This window comes from Aureococcus anophagefferens (genome assembly GCF_000186865.1).
Source record: "Aureococcus anophagefferens unplaced genomic scaffold AURANscaffold_9, whole genome shotgun sequence".
Lineage (NCBI taxonomy): Eukaryota > Pelagophyceae > Pelagomonadales > Pelagomonadaceae > Aureococcus > Aureococcus anophagefferens.
The window spans coordinates 492,636-511,672 of NW_008705569.1; the positions used below are offsets into that span (position 1 = coordinate 492,636).

General features: G+C 71.9%; 5 protein-coding genes across 5 annotated transcripts; 3 read left to right on the forward strand and 2 right to left on the reverse strand.

Annotated features, from left to right (window-relative positions):
* Window positions 1-2,641: 2,641 nt before the first annotated feature.
* On the forward strand, window positions 2,642-4,108 carry AURANDRAFT_64160 (hypothetical protein; the record flags this gene model as incomplete). Its single annotated transcript, XM_009038671.1, has 1 exon — window positions 2,642-4,108. One exon carries the CDS (start codon window positions 2,642-2,644, stop codon window positions 4,106-4,108), a length of 1,467 nt encoding a protein of 488 aa, XP_009036919.1.
* Window positions 4,109-8,632: 4,524 nt separating this feature from the next.
* Window positions 8,633-9,397, reverse strand: AURANDRAFT_5092 (hypothetical protein; the record flags this gene model as incomplete). The annotated part of the gene is made up of 2 exons (XM_009038614.1): window positions 8,633-9,247; window positions 9,311-9,397. Coding segments are annotated over 2 exons (702 nt in total), but the record flags the coding sequence as incomplete, so codon positions are not given.
* A 2,478-nt stretch (window positions 9,398-11,875) lies between these two features.
* Window positions 11,876-13,030, forward strand: AURANDRAFT_64162 (hypothetical protein; the record flags this gene model as incomplete). The annotated part of the gene is made up of 2 exons (XM_009038672.1): window positions 11,876-12,518; window positions 12,690-13,030. The coding sequence occupies 2 exons, from the start codon at window positions 11,876-11,878 to the stop codon at window positions 13,028-13,030; spliced, it is 984 nt and encodes a 327-aa protein (XP_009036920.1).
* Window positions 13,031-14,159: 1,129 nt separating this feature from the next.
* AURANDRAFT_64163 (hypothetical protein) lies at window positions 14,160-15,269 on the reverse strand (the record flags this gene model as incomplete). Its single annotated transcript, XM_009038864.1, has 1 exon — window positions 14,160-15,269. The coding sequence occupies one exon, from the start codon at window positions 15,267-15,269 to the stop codon at window positions 14,160-14,162; it is 1,110 nt and encodes a 369-aa protein (XP_009037112.1).
* A 1,414-nt stretch (window positions 15,270-16,683) lies between these two features.
* AURANDRAFT_7636 (hypothetical protein) lies at window positions 16,684-16,938 on the forward strand (the record flags this gene model as incomplete). Its single annotated transcript, XM_009038622.1, has 1 exon — window positions 16,684-16,938. A coding segment is annotated over one exon (255 nt), but the record flags the coding sequence as incomplete, so codon positions are not given.
* Between the last annotated feature and the right edge of the window lie 2,099 nt (window positions 16,939-19,037).

Sequence of the window (19,037 nt, forward strand, 5' to 3'; positions counted from 1 at the left end):
GCCATGACGACGAACGTCGTCGTCTCCGTCGGCGACGCGCGCAAGTGCGTCACCTGCGCCCCGGGCATGCTCGTCAACGAGCTGCGCTACGTGCTCGGCGCGGCCTTCGACGTCGACGCGAAGCTCATCGCCGGCGTCGTGAGCGAGGACGGCGTGTGCTCGCCCCTGTCCATGCTGTCGCGGGCGCCGAGCGCCTTTGGCATGGGCGTCTTCGCGCTGCTCCTGAAGCGCGGCGCGGACGGCGTCGACGAGCAGCGCGAAGTCGTCGAGGAGCCGTCGCGCGCGGAGACCGCGGGCGACGACGAAATGGCGAACTTCGGCGGGCTCAGCGCCATCGCCGACGCCACGGACCTCGGGGCGCTCGACGTGACCCAGGCCATGTCGGCGCTCTACGACGCCGCGGACGACGCGGGCCACCTCGACCGCTACAGCTTCGTGACCGTCCTCGACGCGTGCGTCCACCAGGCCGCGGGCTTCGAGCCCGAGGTCAACCTGAAGCCGCCGCTGAGCCAGCTCTTCGACATCATCCGCACGCGCACGTCCATCCACGCGGCCGCGCAGGTCCCCGCGAACTGCGTCCGCGCCTACGACCGCTGAGGGACGGGTCCCGAGCCGAGCGGGCGTGTGTCGAGGGGGCGCCGCGTAAATGCGGCGCGACTCCGACGAAGGGGGGGGGGGCGCGGTGGTCGAGGCGAGCGTCGCAGATGTAGGCCTAGGCGTCCGGGCGGCGTCCGTGATTCTCAAAATCTTGAGCCGTGGCAAGCGCTCGCCGCCAAGAACCGCCAAGAGATCCGCGCCGCGCGCCCCTCGCCAAGAACGCCGAGAGATCCGCCCGTCCAAATAAAAACGAAGATGCAAGCACCGGTCAAGGGCGTGGAGGTCGAACGCGAGCTCGAGACGGAGAAATCCTTCCACGGGAGCGTGTCGGAGCTCCGCAAGCCCGTGAAAGCCAACCCGGCTTTCGTCCAGTTCGCGTGGGAAAACGAGCCGCACTGGATGTTCGTCCTCTTCTTCTCCCACTTCCTCTTCTGGCTGGAGGCGCGCGCCGGGGTCCGCGCGACGGACGCGCTCGCTCGTTCCCCCCGATTCGACCGAGAGAGTCGAGGCGCTCGCGCGCGCGCCCGGACCGGGCCGCGACCCCCCCCCCCATACAGGGCATGCCGAACTACTCGGGCGACGCGAGCCACTTCTACAGCAACGGCAAGTACAACGGAGACGGCGGGATCCCGTCGGCGCGGCGCTCCGCGTCCCGACGCTTTCGCGCGCGCCGCGTCGAGACCCCGTCGCGCGCAGGGGGGCTTCGGGTCCGGCGTCTTCCCCATCTCGCTCATCCTCACCGTCGTCTCGACGGTCACCGTCGGCGTCAAGGCCTACCACTTCAAGCCCTCCAAGTTCAAGAAGATGGTGGCCAAGTAAGCCGGCGACGTCCCGAGGGGCGCGGAAGAGTTCCCGCGCCCCCTCCTCGGTCTGACTTAGCTTCGGCCCCGCCCGCTACACTATAGACATTAGGCCTTCTCCGGCGGCGGCGACTCGACGGGCTTGAAGAGCTCCCGGCGGCTCCGGAGGTAGCTCAGCATCTTGACGCGGACGACGAGGTACAGGAGGAGCACGACCATGCAGAAGAGGAGCAGCGCGACGTAGGGGAAGTGCCGCCGCAGGAACGCGTTCGCGCGCCTCACGACCGGCCGGTCGTCGTCGTCCGAGGCCTCATACCGGGCCCCGTCGTCGCGGCCCTCGTGCGCGACGATGGCCTCGAGCACCAGCGCCGCGAGGAGGTCCGAGCCTTGCGCCGAGAGGTGGAGGCCGTCGGCGACGTAGTAGTCGGCGCAGGTCGCCGGCCGCGAGGCCTCGGGGAAGCACGCGGTCGCGTCGGTCCAGCCGCGCGCGGCGTCGACGAGGACGAAGCCGCCGCCGAGGTCGCCGACGGCGCCGGCGACGGCGCCCGGGAGCTCGTCGTTGACGATGTCGATGTCGATGCCGCAGCAGGCGCCGATGGCCGGCACGGGCGTCAGCGCGAAGACCGCGCCCGCGGCGGCGCCGACGGACGCGAGCACGCGGCCGTAGTCCTCGCGGAACGCGGCCTCGTCGAAGGCGCCCTTGGCGTCGTTGTGGCCGAGCATGACGACGGCGTAGTCGGGCTCGCTCGCGACGCCCGCGGCGTACTCGTCCGTCGCCGCGTACGAGGCGGCCGTCGCGCCGGAGACGCCGTAGTTGCCGACGGCCGCGCCCAGCAAGTCCGCGAGCGCGAGCGGGTAGTTGCCGCGCGCCGCGATGACGCCGCCGCCCTCGTGGGACGCGTCGCCCCGCGTGATGGAGTCGCCGAAGCAGCCGACGGTGGGGCTGCCGCGCGCCGCGGCCGCGCCGAGGAGGGCGGCCCAGGGGCAGCCCAGACGCCGCGTCATTCCATTACAGCTCGAGCTCGTGTCGCGGCGCGTCGAGGCCGGCGACTGGAACGCGCGGAGGCGAACCTTCCAACGAGTTCAGCGCCGAGGAAGGCAGGACATCACTCGCAGTCCCGGAAACAGCCTCATTTTTCGTTTGGTGCACGTCGCGTGGAATTGCCTTTGTATTTGAACCCCCCTTGCAGCCCATCTTCTGTCGCGCAGTCTGGGCTGCCTCGAAAGCAGCAGAAAAGGCTGCGATGCTCGACGTCGTGCTGGCCCACGGCCGCGCGCTGGACCCGGAGACGGGCCTCGACGGCGTGCGGCACGTGGGCATCAAGGGCGGCCGCATCGCGTGCGTCGTCGACGGCGCCGCGCCCGTGCCGGAGGCGGCGCGCGTCGTCGACTGCAGCGACCTCTGCGTCGCGCCGGGCTTCATCGATGTCCACTCCCACGGCGCCGGCCACGGCCCCACGGCGCGCGCCCAGGCGCTCGACGGCGTCACGACGCACCTCGAGCTCGGCCTCGGCTGCTCGGACGTCGCGGAGTGGCTCCGGTGCCGCGCGGGCGGCCAGCTGCTCCACTACGGCGTCGCGGCGGGCTTCTCGTGCTGCCGCGCCGCGGCCTTCGCGGACCGGACCAACGAGCCGGGGTCGCCGGGCGGCCCCGCGTCGCCGCCGCCGCGGCGGAGGAGCGGCCGCATGACCGACGAGATGATGGAGCGGCGGCGGTCGCGGAACAACTCGATGACGGCGACCTGCGAGGTCGTGCGCTACGACCCCCACCACGACGAGCCCCACCTGAGCAGCGCCTGCTTCTGCTGCGGCAACGCGTCCGCGAGCCAGCGGAGCGACCCGCGCACGGGCCGCCGCGTGCTCTCGCGGCTCGACGACGGCCTCCGCGACGGCGCGCTCGGCGTCGCCCTGTGCCTGCGCTACGTGCCCGGCGCCGACGCCGAGGAGGTGCTGCGCTGCTTCGACGCCGCCGCGCGCTGGGGCGCCGCGGTCTTCGCGACGCCGCGCGCCGGCGCGCCGGCGGCGCTCGCCGACCTGCGGGAGGTCGTCGCGTGCGCGGCGGCGACGGGCGCGCCGGCGCACGTGCTCGAGCTCGGCGCGGGCGCCCCCGACGACCTGCCGCTGCTCGTGGAGCTCCTGGACCGGTCGCGGAGGACCGTCGACGTCACGGCCTCGCGCGGTCCCTTTGGCTCGGACCTCTACCGCCTCGACAGCCCCGTCTTCGCGCCGGGCTTCGACGCGCGGCTCCGGCTCGACGACCCGGGCGGGGTGGCCTGGCTCGCGACGGGCGAGACGCTCACGGCGGAGTCGCTCGAGCGGAAGCGCGCGCTCGTCGGGCCGGGCGAGGCCGAGCACGGCCTCGTGAGCGTCGCGGGCGCGCGCGGCGACGCGATGCTCCTCCATCCGCCCGCGCTGGTCGCGTCGGGCTGCCCGCCCGTCGACGACGGCGGCCGGCCGTCGGAGCGCGCCGCGCGGACGTTCTCGGCGCTCCTCGGGGGCCTCGCGCGGGACCGGGGCCCGCTGTCGACGCTCGAGGCGCTGGCGAAGATGACGCTCCACCCGGCCCTACGCCTCGAGCACGCCTGCGCGGCCTTCCGGGCCAAGGGGCGGCTCCAGGTCGGCTGCAGTGTGGAATTCAACCACTGGTTTGGGGTGGTCCTGACCAAACTTGAGAATTCTCTAGCTCGGTCAAATCGAAGTCGATTCGGCTGATTTTTGGACGAATCGATTGCTCTCGTCGAGTTCTCGAAGCACAGCCGAAGAGCTTGCGTCGAAACGGTCGCATACGCTCACATTGAAGTCGGGTTGAAGATTTGAATTCCACACAGGTCGGCTGCGACGCGGACGTCGCCGTGTTCGACGACCGCCGGCGCCGCGTGGCCTTCGAGGGCGAGCAGCCGCGCGTCGACGTGGCCCACGTGCTCGTGGGCGGCGTCTTCGTCGTCGACGGCGGCACCGTCGTCGAGGCGGCGACGCCGGGGCGGGCCCTGACGAACACGCTCGACGCGCCGGGCGCGGCGGCCGCGGTCTTCGGCTTCGGCGAGAACTACGCCGGCCTGCTGGACGCGGCGAAGGCCGACGGCCTGGACACGCCGGCGCTCGTCATGGACGCGAAGGCCTTCCGCCACAACGCCGCGGCCCTCTCCGCGCACGTCCGATCGAGCGGCTGCCGCTGGCGCCCGCACGCGAAGGCGCTGCGCTGCGGCGCGCTCGCCAAGGCGTGCGTGGACGCGGGCGCCGTGGGCATCACGTGCGCCAAGGTGTCCCAGGCGCGGGCCGTCGTCGACGCGGGCGTCGGCGACGTCCTCGTCGCGAACGAGGTCGTCGGCGAAGCGAAGATCGCCGCGCTCGTCGCGCTCGGCGCGCGGGCGACGGTGAGCGTCGCCGTCGACGACGAAGCGAACCTCGCGGCGCTGTCCCGGGCCGCGGCGGCCGCGGGCGCGGAAATCCGGGTCCTCGTCGACGTCGACGTCGGCCAGGGCCGCTGCGGCGTGCCCCACGGCGACCACGCGTCCATCGTCGCGCTCGCCGCGGCGGCGGCCGCCGCGCCGGGCGTCGTCTTCGACGGCCTCATGGGCTACGACGGCCACGCGCAGGACGCGTCGCCCGCGGCGCTCCGGGAGACGCGGCTCGTCGCGGCGCGCCTCGCGGCCGCGCGCGCGGCCGTCGAGGCCGCGGGCCTCGACGTCGCCGTCGTCTCCGGCGCGGGCTCCGGCAACTACGTGCTCGCGGCGACGCTGGGCGGCGTCACGGAGGTCCAGGCCGGCGGCGCGTGCTTCCAGTGCGCGACGTACGAAGCGACGATCGGGGCGGGAACGGGGAAGTCGCTTCAACCTTGAGCGTTCCGCGCGCGCGCGAGCATCCGCGTCGAGACCGCTCCGAGCGACGATCGCTCGTACAAACATCGGCCGAAACGAGTGGAAATCGGCCGAGCTAGGAAGTCGGGAACGTCGCGCCCTCGTCCCGCCCAGGCGACGATGGCGCGGCTCCGGCCGCCCGCGCCGTTCCTGCGGTGCCTCTTCCTCGTCGTCCAGGTCGTCTCCGTGGCCAAGCAGAAGTCGAGGGGCGTCGTCATGGCGGACGCGGGCTTCAAGGCGTCCTTCAAGGGCATGCCCCTCTGCGTGTCGCACCCGCGCGTCGTCGTGCGCCGGGTCAACGCGGAGCACGCGTACCTCGACGTGTCGAACCACGACGAGCGCTTCGCGCTCGGCGACACGCTCCTGCTGCAGCCCTTCTACTCCGACGCGACGACGTGCCTCCACCGGCGCGTCCACGGCTACGCGCGCGGCGCCGCGCCGGGGGCCTGGGTCGCGGGCGACGTCTTCGACCTCGAGGACAGTCTCGGCATGCTCGCTTAGCTGTAGAGGGAGTCTCGGGGGCCGGGGCGGTCGAGGACGGTCCGCGGCAGCTTGCGCCGCCGCGGCGGGTCGAGGAAGCGCCGCCGCGCGTCCGCGTCGGGGATGACGTAGGCCGCGCGCCGCGCGCAGTAGGCCGCGACCGTGTCGTGCTCCGCGGCCGCGGCGTCCGCGACCTCGACGCCGGAGGCGATGCGCGGGAGCGGCGCCGCGCCGCGGCGGCCGGGCGGCGGCTCCTCGGCGGAGCGGAGCGGCGCGCGGCCGCGGCGGCCGCGGCGGCGGCTCGACGCGCCGAAGTTGTGCGCGACTGCGAGGGTCGCCTCGACATCGAGCCAGGAGCCGAGGCCCTTGTCCCGTCGACGGGCCGCGACGCGGCTCCAGAATTCGTCGCCGCCGCAGGCCGCGCGGAGGGCCCGCCGCGCGAGCCGAAACGGCGTCGCGACCTCGGGGTGCTTCGAGACCCACGCGTTCCACGCCCGGAGGCCGACGGCGTTTCCGTCGCCGAGCTTCGCGAGGGACTTGCGCGTCGCCTCGCGGCGCCGGCCGCCGCGGACCTCGGCGCCGAGCGACGTGTCCACGAGCCCGAAGGACACGCGCGCGGCCTCGTTCGAAGGGTGGTGCACGGCGTCGACGAGGTAGGCCCGCTCGGCGGCCCCGACCTCGTAGACGCCCTCGTGGAGCGTCGCGAAGCAGCGGAACGCGCACTCGCCGACGTCGTCCGCGGTGCAGAACTGCCAGAGCGCGACGACGAACTCCCGGAAGTCGACCTTCCCGTCGCCGTCGGCGTCGAAGATGGAGAAGACGCGGCGCGCGAAGGTATTGTGCACGCCGACGCGGGCGAGGAACTCCTCGACGTCGACGACGCCGTTGGCGTCGGCGTCCAGATCGCGGAAGACCGCGGCGAGCGCGAAGAGCTCGTTCGGCTGGAGTAGCAAGGTCGCGCCGATCTCGATGGTGCTATCGACGCGGCGTGCCGTTTTCGGGCGGTTGAAGTGCTCCGGGAGCGCGAGGTGGTCGTCGCGCTCCACGGCCCGCGCGAGCGTGGCCCCCTTGGTCGTCGGCGCCGACGCGGGCCTCGCGAGGCTCGGGATGATCGCGGTCGGCGCGCGGCCGGCGAGGTGCATGCTCGACGGCGCGAACTTGGGGAGGCGCATGCTGCTGCTGTTCGCTCTGGGTGTGGTTTGCTTTCGACGCCATGGGCAGCCTCGTTTCTCGGCGCCGCCGAGCGCGGAGAATGCGGGTAAAGATCGTTAAGTGAGGTCGATTTTGCGCACAACGTGCAGTCGGGGCAGCTCCGATCGGGATGGCCGCGCTCGTGCTGTCGAGCCCCGTCGGGGACCCGGACCGGGGGGTCTGTGTGGCGCACCACGCCTGCGAGCGGCTCTACGCCGACGCGGGCGTGCGGTCGGAGCGCATCGCCGCCCACAAGAGCGCCTTCCTCGCCGAGGAGCGGCGGCGCCTGCGCGCGAACAGCGCGAGCGCGAAGAAGCACAGCCGGACGCCCGTCAAGTCGCCGTCGTCGTCGTCGCTGCGCCACGCGCGCCACGTCGCGCGGAACCTGCACCTCGAGCGCTTCTCCGACGCCTTCTACGAGTACGACGACTTCCCGCCGCCGCCTCCTTGGCCCGAGCCGGCCGCGGGCGCCGCGGCGCCCGAGGGCGACGCCCGGCGCGGCGCGGCCATCACGAACCGCGCCGACTTCGACGCCTGGGCCGCCCACGTGCGGCGGCGCTTCGCGCGGCTCACCTCCGGCCCGTCCGCGGCGCGGCCCCGATCGTCGCGGCGGCCGCAACCGAACGTCGGGGACCTGCGCGTGCTCGAGGAGAACTGGCTCTAAGTAGGCGCCCCGCGGCAGCGCGCCGTGAGGAGCTCCGCGCGCGCGACCGCCCGCGCGAACAGCGCGCCGTCGAGCCGGTTCGCCGCGGCCAGCCGGTCGTGGAACGTCGCGTCGAGGCCCGCGACGTCGCGGAAGGACGCGCGGCCGTTGCCGTTGAGCGCCACCTCGGCGACGTCGGCCCAGCCGAGAACGCATGTCAGCTGCGCGAGGTGGTCGCCGAGGTGCTCCAGGATGAGGACGACGTCGAAGTTCGCGACGGCCGATGCCGCGGCCGCGAGCGCGGCCTCGCCGACGGCCGCCGGCGGCGCGCCGTAGGCGTCGACGCCGCTGAGCTCGCGCACGTACAGGTTCGTGAACCAGGCGCTGCCGCGGCCCCAGACCGGCGACGGCGCGACCGTGAAATTGTCGAGGAGCGCCGCGACCGCGCGCGCGTCGAGGCCCGCGAAGCGCATGTGGCTCACGATGCGCGCGAGGGGCCCGCGGAACGTGACGGCGTAGGCGAAGCAGGCCGGGCACATGGACGCCGGCGACACCGCGTGGAAATGCTTGAAGAGCACGATGCGCGGGCCGCCGCAGGCCTGCGCCGCCGCCGCGAGGAGCAGCGCGGCGCTCATCGGCGTTTCTTGCGCGGCGGCGCATGGCCGGAGCAGCGCGCCATCGTTCCCACTGAGGGCTGCCTCTCTTCACCGTGGCGTCAGCTCCAACTCATCGGCGTCTGGCGCGGCGGAAACGCCGATGCGCGGCGGAAACGCCGATGAGTTGGAGCTGACGCGTTTCTTGCTGTGCGACGGCCGGAGCAGCACGCCCACCGACGACGACGACAACGACGACCTAGACGTCTCCGGCGCCCCGACTGCTCGCCGTCCGTCTCCCGCTCTCCTCGCTGTCGCTATCGCGCTGGTGGCGGCCGCACGTGGTTAAGAACCGGCGACTCCGCGGGGCAACAAGGAAAAGTATGGCGCCACGGCGACTTCTCCAGGTCACCGTAACCCCCTAGGCGGCCGCGTCGCCGTCGATCTTGTGGTCGTAGTCGTGGGCGTTGGCGCCGCGGCGGACGGCGTTGCCGACCTTGGAGCGGGCGGCGCCGTGGGCGTACTTGGCGACGTGCTTGAGGTACTTGGCCTTGTCCGGGAGCGTCTTCGCGACGTTCGGCAGGCCCGTCGCGGCGTCGAGCCACGCGAAGTAGGCGTCGGACCAGGGCCGGTCCCGGGGCACGGCGAAGCCCCGGTAGTGCTCCAGCACGTAGAGGCGGAACGCGTAGGGGAGGAGCACGCAGTCGACGATGCCCAGGCCCTCGCCGGAGAAGAAGGTGCCGCGCTTGGCCTCCGCGAAGTGCGCGAGGCCCTCGACGAGGCGGTCGAAGGCCTCGCGCCGCTCCGTCTCGTCGGTGCGCACGAGGCACTTGTAGTACTCGGACGTCACCGTCGTGTTGACGCGGCTCGCCCAGACGAGCGCGCGCGCCGCCTCCCACGGGTCCGCCGGCACGAGCGGCGCCGCCGCGCCGCCGCGCGCGGCCGCGACGCCGTCGGCGAACTGGCAGCAGACGATGGACTCCGTGACGACCAAACGGCCGTCGGCCGACGTGATCGTCGGCACCATGCCGTCGGGGTTCGCCCGGAGGAGGTCGGGGTGCTTCCAGTGGTACCACCAGTCGTCGCGCTCGCTCGCGTCGAAGTCCTCGTCGCCGGACGCCTCGCGCCGCTCCCAGCCGAGCGCCTCGACCCACTCGTAGTCGATGCCGTGGTGCTCCAGCGCGATCGTCGCCCGGTGCGCGAAGGGGCAGAACCAGGCGCTGTAGTAGGTCAGCGGCGCGCCGCCGCCGCCGCCGGCGGAGCGGGCGCGCGCGCCGCGCGGCCGCCGCGCGAGGCCTCGTCGCGCTGGCGCTCCTGAAGAAGCGCTAATTTTTCTCCCTGCGCGCGGCATCTTCTAGGCTTGAGGTCCGGGGTGGGACGCAACGGCTTACCTAACATGCTTACGACTTTGCTCATCTCGACGGGCACGAGATGGGCACGAGGTTGTTGCGCCGCTTCACCTTCCGGTAGACGTTAGCTCGCGCCGGCCTAGATGTGGAGGAGGGCCGCGTGGAGGGCCGCGCGCCACTCGGGGTCGGGCAGGCCGCCTACGGGGGCGTTGGAGCCCTCGTCTTGGATGTACCCCATGGCGCGCGTCACCAGTGTGCAGTAGGCTTCGGATTGGAAGTCGGCCGCCGTGATCATGCCGACCATGGTCGGCCAGTTGGCCGCCGCGAGCTCGTCGGAGGAGACGGCGCCCGAAGCGACCATCGCGACGGAAAGCAGCTTCTGGTGCGAATTCACATGGGATCGCGACAACACGTTCCCGCGGAAGTACGGTCCGCGCGCCTCCGGCGCGTTGGTGTTGGCCCAGGCGCGACCGTTGACCACTCGCTCGTAGAACTGGCCCGACGTCAGGTGCGACGGGTACTCGCCGCCCCAGCGGTGCAGGTCCGCCGTCTTGTGCGTCGAGATCGACACGACCTTCTTCCCATCGGTTGCCGCGAGCAGGATAGTTCCGCCGTCGCCGGCGACGACGTGGCGGTGAACAACCGCGACGACGTCCTGGCAGATCGAGTCGACGGGAAACCAACGTAGACGCTTCATCTCTCGAAGAATCTCCGTGTGCTCCCAAATGGACAGATAGTCGACGCCGTCGCCGAAGGCGTTGAACAGGGGCGGCTCGACGCGCGACACCTTGGTCAGGAGCCCCGGGCCCTCGACGCCGGCCGGCGGGTCGACGACGACGAGCGAGGAGTCGTAGAATCTGATCTGGCTCAGCGCCCGATAGGCGCGGCCGATGCCGTCCTCGCCGCCGGGGAGGTAGATGATGTCACCCTTTTCGCAGACCACGTAGAAGTCGTGGAGCGGGACGATGAGGCGGTTGAAGGAGTAGTGCGCCATGGCCGCGCCGAGCTTGTAGAGGTCGCCCACGTAGTTCTCCGCCACTCCCGAGGCCTTCTCAATCCAGCGCATCGTCTTGATGATGTCCTCCTCGCCGAACTTGGCCTGCGCGAGGAGCTTGGCCGCCTCGAGGCCCATGAGGCAGACGCACACGGAGAAGTTCGTGGCGTCGCCGACCCCGAGCGTGAGGGCGTGGCGGATGAAGGCCTTGCCCGGGTGCCCGTCGGGCAACATGTTGTAGATGTGGAGCACTCCATCCGGCACGTCGGCGAGCGCGCGGCCGTCGAGCTCTTCGGCGTTCAAGACGCGCGCGCAGGCGTGGCGGGACTTTTGGCCTTTCAGCTTGGGGCCGCCCGTGAGCGTCTCGTGCTCGTTCTCGACCTTGATGCCGTAGACGCCGTCGGACCAGATGGGCATCTTCTTCATGCTCGTGTAGGCGAAGAGGCACCCGCTGTCGACGCGCCAGCTGTCGTGGGAGTAGAACGTGTCCGCCTGGGGCGTCCACCAGATGGGCGACGTCGAGCCGCACTTGATGATGTCCTTGCCCGTGGCGCGGGGCAGGGGCCAGAGCTCGATTGCAGGGTTGGCGCGATCTGTGCCTTGCTTGTTCACGAGGCGAGGCTTGAGGAGCACGGAGTGGGAGAGCGCGATGTAGAGCACCTGGCCCTCGGAGTTGATGCCGTCGATGTCCTTCTTGAACACGCCCGTGGACTTGGGCGAGTTCAGCATGGCGTTCTCGCGCTCGAGCGTCGGCGCCGACGGCGAGTACCGGTGCGTCAGGCACCCCAGGATGTTGCTCATGACGCCTTCGGTGTTGAGCGCGCGCAGCGTGACGTTGCCCTCGAGCGCGGCGGCCGCGCGGCGGCGCGTGGAGCGCGATGACGAGCCGGTGTTGCCCATGATGTACTAATACCTGGAAGGGTGTGGTGGTCCAGCGGCTCGCGGGGCGACGACGCGCGGGGCGCGGAGGCGAGGGGAGGCGGCGAGGGGCGGCGCGCGAGCGAGGGGCGGCGCGCGAGCGTGTGGACGCGGCGTCGCGCGGTTTTGAAATTGATGTGCGGCGCGATTTGGATCTGCTTGGGACAATCGTCGCTCGGCGACACGGCGCCAGGGGTGCTGGAGTCACGACCGGTTCGCGGCATGGGGCCAACATGAGCAGCCCCGGCGGTGCCCATCGCACCACGATGGAGCCGCCAGCCGAGGGCGCGCATCATGACGATGCTACGAGCCATGACCGCGCAGTGGGCGCCTCTGTCGAACGCGGCGTATTGGATTTTGTCTGCACTGACGGCCATACGCGACTTCTCGAGCTGTGCATCACCAAACTTCGAATCCACGATGGAGCCCTGAAAAAGCGCCGCCTCGAACCCCGATGCTCCGCGTTGCGACGCTCTCGGCGCTCGCCGTCGCCGCGGCGAAGGAGCACCTCTGCGTGCCGTGGACGCGCGCGCAGCGGTCGGCGCTCGAGCGGTCCAACGCCTTCCTGCCCGAGCCCGCAACCTTTGCGGCCGAGGCGCCGCGGGACGCCGACGCCGACGCGCTGCACGCGCTCCTGCGGTCCCTGGGCGAAGCCTGCGCCGACCCGTTCCTGCCCGTCGGGGGCACGAACGCCCTCGGGAGCCACCTCAACGCGCTCGTGCTGCCGCTGAGGTACGCCGTCGCGGCGAACCGGACGATGCTCACGCCGCCGCTCGGCGCCTACGCCAACGGGTCCTGCGCGTCCCTCGCCTGCTACTTCCTCCCGACGGCGCCGCGCTGCGAGCGGGCGCTCGGCTACCCGGCGCCCCACGCGGGCGCGGCGGCCGCGCGGCCGCGGCCGCCGGCCGCCGCCGCCGCGGCGCTCAAGCGCGCGCGGCGGAAGCGCGCGAACGCCTGCGGCGGCGCCGCGGCGCCGGAGTGCGGCGATTACGACGCCATCGAGGCGCTCGGCGAGGCCGACATCCCGCGCGCGTGGCGGTCCGGCGCGGCGCGCGGCGCCTGCGGCGGCGACGCGCAGGGCAGGAAAAGAGAGCGAAGTTCCCAACTTGAAAAGGCTCCTATCTCGGCCGTTTTCCACTCGTTTCGGCTGATTTTTGGACGAGCGATCATCTCTCGGAACGGTCTCGAAGCATGGATGCTTTTTCCGGAACGCGCGCGCGCGGAACACTCACGTTGAAGCGAACTTGAATCACTCTTTTCCTGCCCAGGCGACACGTGCGCGGTCCCGACGCTCCGGGCGTCCGCGATGAAGCGCGACCGCGCGCCCGCGCCGCGCGGCGTCGAGGACCGCGGCGACTTCTGGTACGTCGCCCAGCTCCTCGCGCACCTCGCGCGGCCGAACGCGGCGAGCCGCGCGCGCCTCGCGCGCGCCGCGGCCGCGGCCGGCGTGCGCCGCGCGCCGCGGCCGCTGCTCGGCGTCCACGTGCGCCGCGGCGACTCGTGCCGCGCGGCCCAGGAGGCGTCCAAGGCGCGGCGCTGCTCGCCCTTCGGCGAGTACTGGTACCACGCGCTCGCGATCGGCGCGGGAAAAGGGTGCAAAACGTCCTAGCTCGGCCGTGTTCCACTCGTTTTGGCTGATTTTTGGACGGGCGATCATCTCTCGAAGCGTGGATGTGTTTCCCGGAACGCGCGCGCGCGGAACGCTCACGTTGAAGCGACGTTGAATCTCTCTTTTCCTGCCCAGGCTCGCGATGCGCGCGCGCGACGGCCCGCGTCGCGGCGAGCGTTCGGGCCGCGCGGCCACACCGCGGGCCCCCGCAGGCTACGGCGTGCGGTCCGTCTTCGTCGCCACGGACGACCCGTCCGTCGTCGCCGAGGCGCGCGCCGCGGGCGCCGCCGCGGGCCTGCCCGTCTTCTTCACGGCGGCCGCCGGCGCCCGCGTCGCCTCGTCCCGAGCCCGCGACCCTCCGCGCCCTCGCAGGCGGCCGCGGCGCCGCCCGCGGACAAGCCGCCGCCGCTCTGGGACGCCGCGCGCGACCGGGGCCGAATGCCGCGCGCGCTCGCGCCGGGCGACGATCGCCCGTCCGAACGTCGGCCGAAACGACGGACCGACGGACCGACGTCTCCCAGGTGCTCGACGGCACGGCGGCGCGCGCGCGGCGCTCCTTCGACGCGTCGGCGGCGGCGTCGTCCGTGCTCGACGACGTCGCCATCCTCGCCCGCTGCGACGCCTTCGTCGGCAAGTTCACGTCGAACGTCGACCGGCTCGCCTACGCGCTCCTGGCCGCGCGGTCGCGGTGCCGAATTCAAATCTTCAACCCGACTTCAATGTGAGCGTACGCGAATGTTTCGACGCAATTCCTTTGGCTTCGCTTCGAGAACTCGATGAGAGCAATCGATTCGTCCAAAAATCAGCCGAATCGACTTCGATTTGACCGAGCTAGAGAATTCTCAAGTTTGGTCAGGACCACCCAAACCAGTGGTTGAATTCGGCACAGGCGCGGTCGCGGTGCCTCAAGCCCGTCGTGTCCCTCGACTCGCTCTGGTGCCACGACTGGTCCAACGCCGTCGACACGTCCCTCTTCGGCTCCTTCCTCTGCTAGGGCGCGGACCTCGTAGGGCGGGGGGCCGGGGCGCCCCCTTCGGCTCCTTCCGCGCGGCGGCCGCGGGGTCGCGACGACGCGCCCGTCCCCGGCTATCATAGGGCGTGGGCTCTTAGGGCGGGGGGGGCGGGGCGCTCACGCGGAGGCCGCAAGGTCGAGGGGCAGGGGCCAGTCGCCGTCGATGGGCGCGCAGAGCGCGAAGACCGCGTCGGTCTCCGGGTCGTCGAGGAGGCGCTTCGCGAGGAAGGACGGCTTCGGGGGCTCCTCGAAGCCCGGGCCGAAGGCCTCGTCGAAGTCGAAGCCGTCGAAGAAGTCGAAGTCCGCGACGTCGTCGTCGTCGTCCGTCTCGAGCTGGAGCGGCGGCGGCGGCGCGGCGCCGCGCGGCGAGTGCCCCGGCGACGCGAGGAAGCGGTCGTTGTCGAGGGCCTCGAGGGCGACGTCGGCGTCGAGGCTCGCGGACCGGGGGCGGGGCACGAGGGGCGGCGCCTTCCGCGGGACGACGACCGGCGGCGGCGGCGCGTCGAGGAGGCTCCGGGAGGGCAGCGCGAGCGACACGGTGCAGGGGTGCGGCTTGGACGCCGACGAGTAGACGGACCACTCGCCGTCCGTGGAGCCGTCGAAGGAGACGACCGCGGGCCGCGCCCAGCGGCTCTCGCGCCGCGGCCGCGGCGCGCGGCGGTCGTCGTGCGCGATCGCCGCGCGCGCGGCCTCCTCGCGGGCGCGGTCGTCGTTGAACTCGTCGATGAGCGCGGCGACGAGGGCCCGGTCCTCCGCCGGGAGCTCGTCGAGGCCCTCCTCGATGTCCGCGAGGGCCGTGACGACCTTCGACTTCCGCGCGCAGCCGCGGAAGGCCGCGAACGCGCAGGGCAGGTGGTACCACGTGGTCTTGAGGGACGTGCCGTGGCGCAGGCTCGGCGGCCGCTTGCCCAGGCGCGAGTCGCCGGGCACGAGGCAGCGCCGCGCGCAGCCGCGGAACTGGCACCGGCTCCGGCTGTCCTTGACGACGCCCGCGACGTAGCGGTTCTCGCCGATGCGCCCGGCGCAGCGGCCGCCGATGCGGCCGAGCTCCTCCTGCGTGAGCTGGCCCCCCGAGGAGGCGGCGCCGCCCTTGGCCTTCTTGCGGCACCGCCGGCCGCCGAGCACGGCGTCGCGCTCGCTGAGGTCGTGGGCCTCGGCGTAGTCGTCGCCCGTGAGGAACTGGGCGTCCGCGGGGGTCTTGCGCTTCGGCCGCATGCTCGGGGCCATGGCGGGGGGCTGCGGTTTTACTGGGGGGGCTGCGCGGGGACTGGCCGCAAGGGGTACTCTGCTTGGCAGAGCTCTTTGGGGTACTTAAACTGCCTCTCTTGGAGGCCCGCCGGCAGCTCCGGTTGGCCGGACTTTAGACCCAGGCACATCCGGACGAAAGCATCAGGCCCCACGAGGGTCGTCAACAAAACTAGTGCGATCTCTCTCTCTCTCTCTTGGGTCTTTGCGTATCTTCCACGAAAAGTACTGGCGCCGGACACAGACAACTTCATGGGAAGCGCAACTCTTAAGGCGACCCTCAGATCCTCAACTCTTAGCCAGCGCAAACCCGTTCCTTCACAGTTCACAGAATTTCTAGGTTCAAGATTCTCCTAGCTAGAATGTTAATGGCTCGCTGTACGTATTTGGTTCCGCTAGCTCATGGAGCTGCCCCCTTTCTCGCTACGCGCGTAGACGCGCGTGGGGGTTTTGAATGACCGAGCCGCGAACATGCTCTCCAACGCCTGTCCGCGCAGTTCTGTGTCGGTTCCATCGCAGCGTCGATGATCGTTTGGCGCGCGGTGCGCGCCGCGCGCCGCGGCCGTCACCCACTCGCGCGCGCGCGATCTCGACTGCGAGACGCAGCACTCCGACCTCACGTCGTGACCGGCGGCGCCCCGGGGCCTCGGCGTCGTCGTGAGGCAGCCCTCGCTGGCGCACACGATGCCGCCGCTCCGGCGGCGCGTCCGAGTGCTGCCCGAGGCGCCGAAGCGATGGGGCAGCCCCGTCCGACGACGGCCCCTTCGTCCCCGCGTCGGCGACCGAACCCGACCACAACATGCCTGATGTCGAGCTCCAGCGAGACCTCGCCGGCGCCGCCGGCGCCGCCCCGCGCGCGCGCGACCGCTAAACAATTTAAGATCGGCCCCCAAGATCCATAAATTGCACTTCACCGCAGAATTATATTTCCAGCCAGAGTGCCTCTGCGATGGCGCATCCACTTCTCAGGTGGAGGCTGCTGCTGCTCCCGGCGGTCGCCGCGGGCCAGTACGGCTTCATCCAGGGCGGGAGCACCTGCGGCACGGTCGTCACCTACACGTCGAGCTGGTATAACGTCTGCGACGACTACTGGGACATCGTCGACGCCCACGTCTTTTGCCGCGACGCCTACGGCGGCGTGAGCGCCGGCAGCCCCTCCGGGTCCTGGAACTGGTACGCGTACCACGTCTATTCGCAGCTCACCGACGGATGGTACGGCATGGGCTACGACGACATCCAGTGCACCGGCAGCGAGGCGTACCTCTACCTGTGCGCCGGCACCACGGCGCACAACTGCGGAGGGACGGAGTACGCGGGCGCCTGCTGCACCTCGGGGTCCATCGTGCTCCTCGACGGCCCGGACGCCTACTCGGGCACGATCTACGCGCTCAACCCGGCGACGAACGCCTGGGGCAACGTCTGCGACGACGGCTGGGAGATCGCCGACGCGGACGTCGTCTGCCGGCAGGTCTTCGGGACGGGCTACCAGGCCTGGTCGGCGACGTCGACGAACTACTTCGGCTCCGCGGACAACGGCGGCAACTTCGTCTACGACGACGTGAGCTGCGGCGGCTCCGAGAACTACCTCGCGGCGTGCGCGTACAATTCGGCGCACAACTGCGGCAACGGCGAGCAGGCGGGCGTCGTCTGCTACCTCTACGACCCGACGCCTCAGCCGACGCCTCAGCCGACGCCTCAGCCGACGCCCCTGCCGACGCCCCTGCCGACGCCCCAGCCGACGCCCCAGCCGACGCCCGGGCCCTCGACGGCCGCGCCGACGGCCTCCTTCCTCGCCGTCTCGGCCATCGGCGTCGATTCGACCTGCGTCGCCAACGTCGCCTGCGTGCTCACCTGGGTCTACCGCGGCGACGCGAGCGCGTGCGCGACGCTCGACGTCTCCGTCGCGGACGTCGACGGGACCGTCGTCGCGACGACGACGACGGACAACGACGGCTCGCTCGAGACCACGGTCGCGGGCGACGCCGAGGTCAACGCGTACACGCTGACGCTCGCCTGCGCCGACGACCCGTCGCTGACGGACGCCGTCGCGTTCCAGGTGTCGTTCACGCCCGCGCCGACGGCCTCCCCCGCGCCGACGGCCTACGCGATGGCCTCGAGCCTCGTCGCGCACTACTCGTTCGACGACGGCACGGCCGCGGACGACTCCGGCGCGGGCCTCGACGGCTTCGTCTCGGGCGCGACGGCGACGACGGGCCTCGATCAGCGCGGCGCCCTCGCCTTCGACGGCTCGGGCCAGTACGCGGGCGCGGGCGCGGTGTCGTCGTACGTCTCGGCCGCGCTCCCGAGGACCGTCTGCGCCTGGGCCGTCGTCGACGCCTTCGACGGCGGCGCGCTCTTCTCCGTCGGCTCCGACGCCGACGGCGAGGAGTTCGGCCTCTCCACGGACAGCGGCAACCCGACGCCCGTCGACGGGCGCATCCAGGTCCAGTTCTACGGCGGCGACGGCTACGACGTCGACGTCGACGTCGCCGGCTCCGACGACGGCGCCTGGCACCACTACTGCCTCACCTACGACGGGTCGGACTGGGCGCTCTACTTCGACGGCCTCTACGAGGCCGGCGGCGCCGTCGCCCTCGACACGGGCGCGGACTACGGCCTCTACTTCGGCGCCCGCACGGGCGCGCGCGCCGCGCGGCACTCGAATCTTCGGGCCGGCGTCGATCCGAGAGCGCGGGTGCTTCGAGCGCGCGACGAGAGCCATCGATGCGTCCCAAACGCGGCCGCATCCATGCGACGGAGCGAGAGAGCTCTCGCGTTCGGACGTCCCGGCGCGTCGCGCAGGCACCGCGGGCGACGGCTCCGGCGCGTACGCGCTCTCGGGCAAGCTCGACGAGGTCTACGTCTACGCGTCGGCCCTCGACGGCGACGCCGTGGCCTGGGTCTACAACGCCATGAAGGCGCCGACGCAGCAGCCCACGTACCTCCGCGAGCCGTCGCTCGTGGGCCACTACGCGTTCGACGGCGGCGCCGCGGCCGACGACCTCGGGGGCCTCGACGGCACCGTCGTCGGCGCCGTCGAGGGCGAGAGCCACGACGGCTCGCCCGCGCTCCGCTTCGACGGCGCCGACGACTACGCGACGGTGCCCTGGCCCGCCGCGGCCGCGGCCGCGGCGTCGCGGTCCGTCTGCCTCTGGGCCGCGCTCGACGCCTTCAACGGCGGCGCCGTCTTCCGCGACGCGTCCACGGGCTTCGGCCTCGCCACGACGGCGACCGCCGGCACCGTCGAGGTCACGTCCGCGTCCGGCGCGTCGGCCGCGTACCGCCTCGACGGCGCGGACGGCGGCGCGTGGCACCACTACTGCGTCGTCGACGACGGCGAAACCGCGGCGCTCTACTACGACGGCGCCCCCTACGTGTCGTCGCACGCCTGCGCGCCCGCCTCCTTCTCGCAGCGCGTCGTCTCGACGCTCGCGGACGGTGCCGTCTGCGTCTTCGCGATCGACGTCGACGGCGACGGCGACGTGGACGCGCTCTCGGCGTCCATTTTTGACAAGACGGTCGCGTGGTACGAGAACGATGCGTCGCAGTCCTTCGCGGAGCGCGCCATCACCGGCTCGGCGGACTACGCCCACTCTGTCTTCGCGATCGACGTCGACGGCGACGGCGACGTCGACGTGTTGTCGGCGTCCTACGGCGACAACACCGTCGCGTGGTACGAGAACGACGGCTCCCAGTCCTTCACGGAGCGCGTCATCACGACGCTCGCCGACCCCTACTCCGTCTACGCCA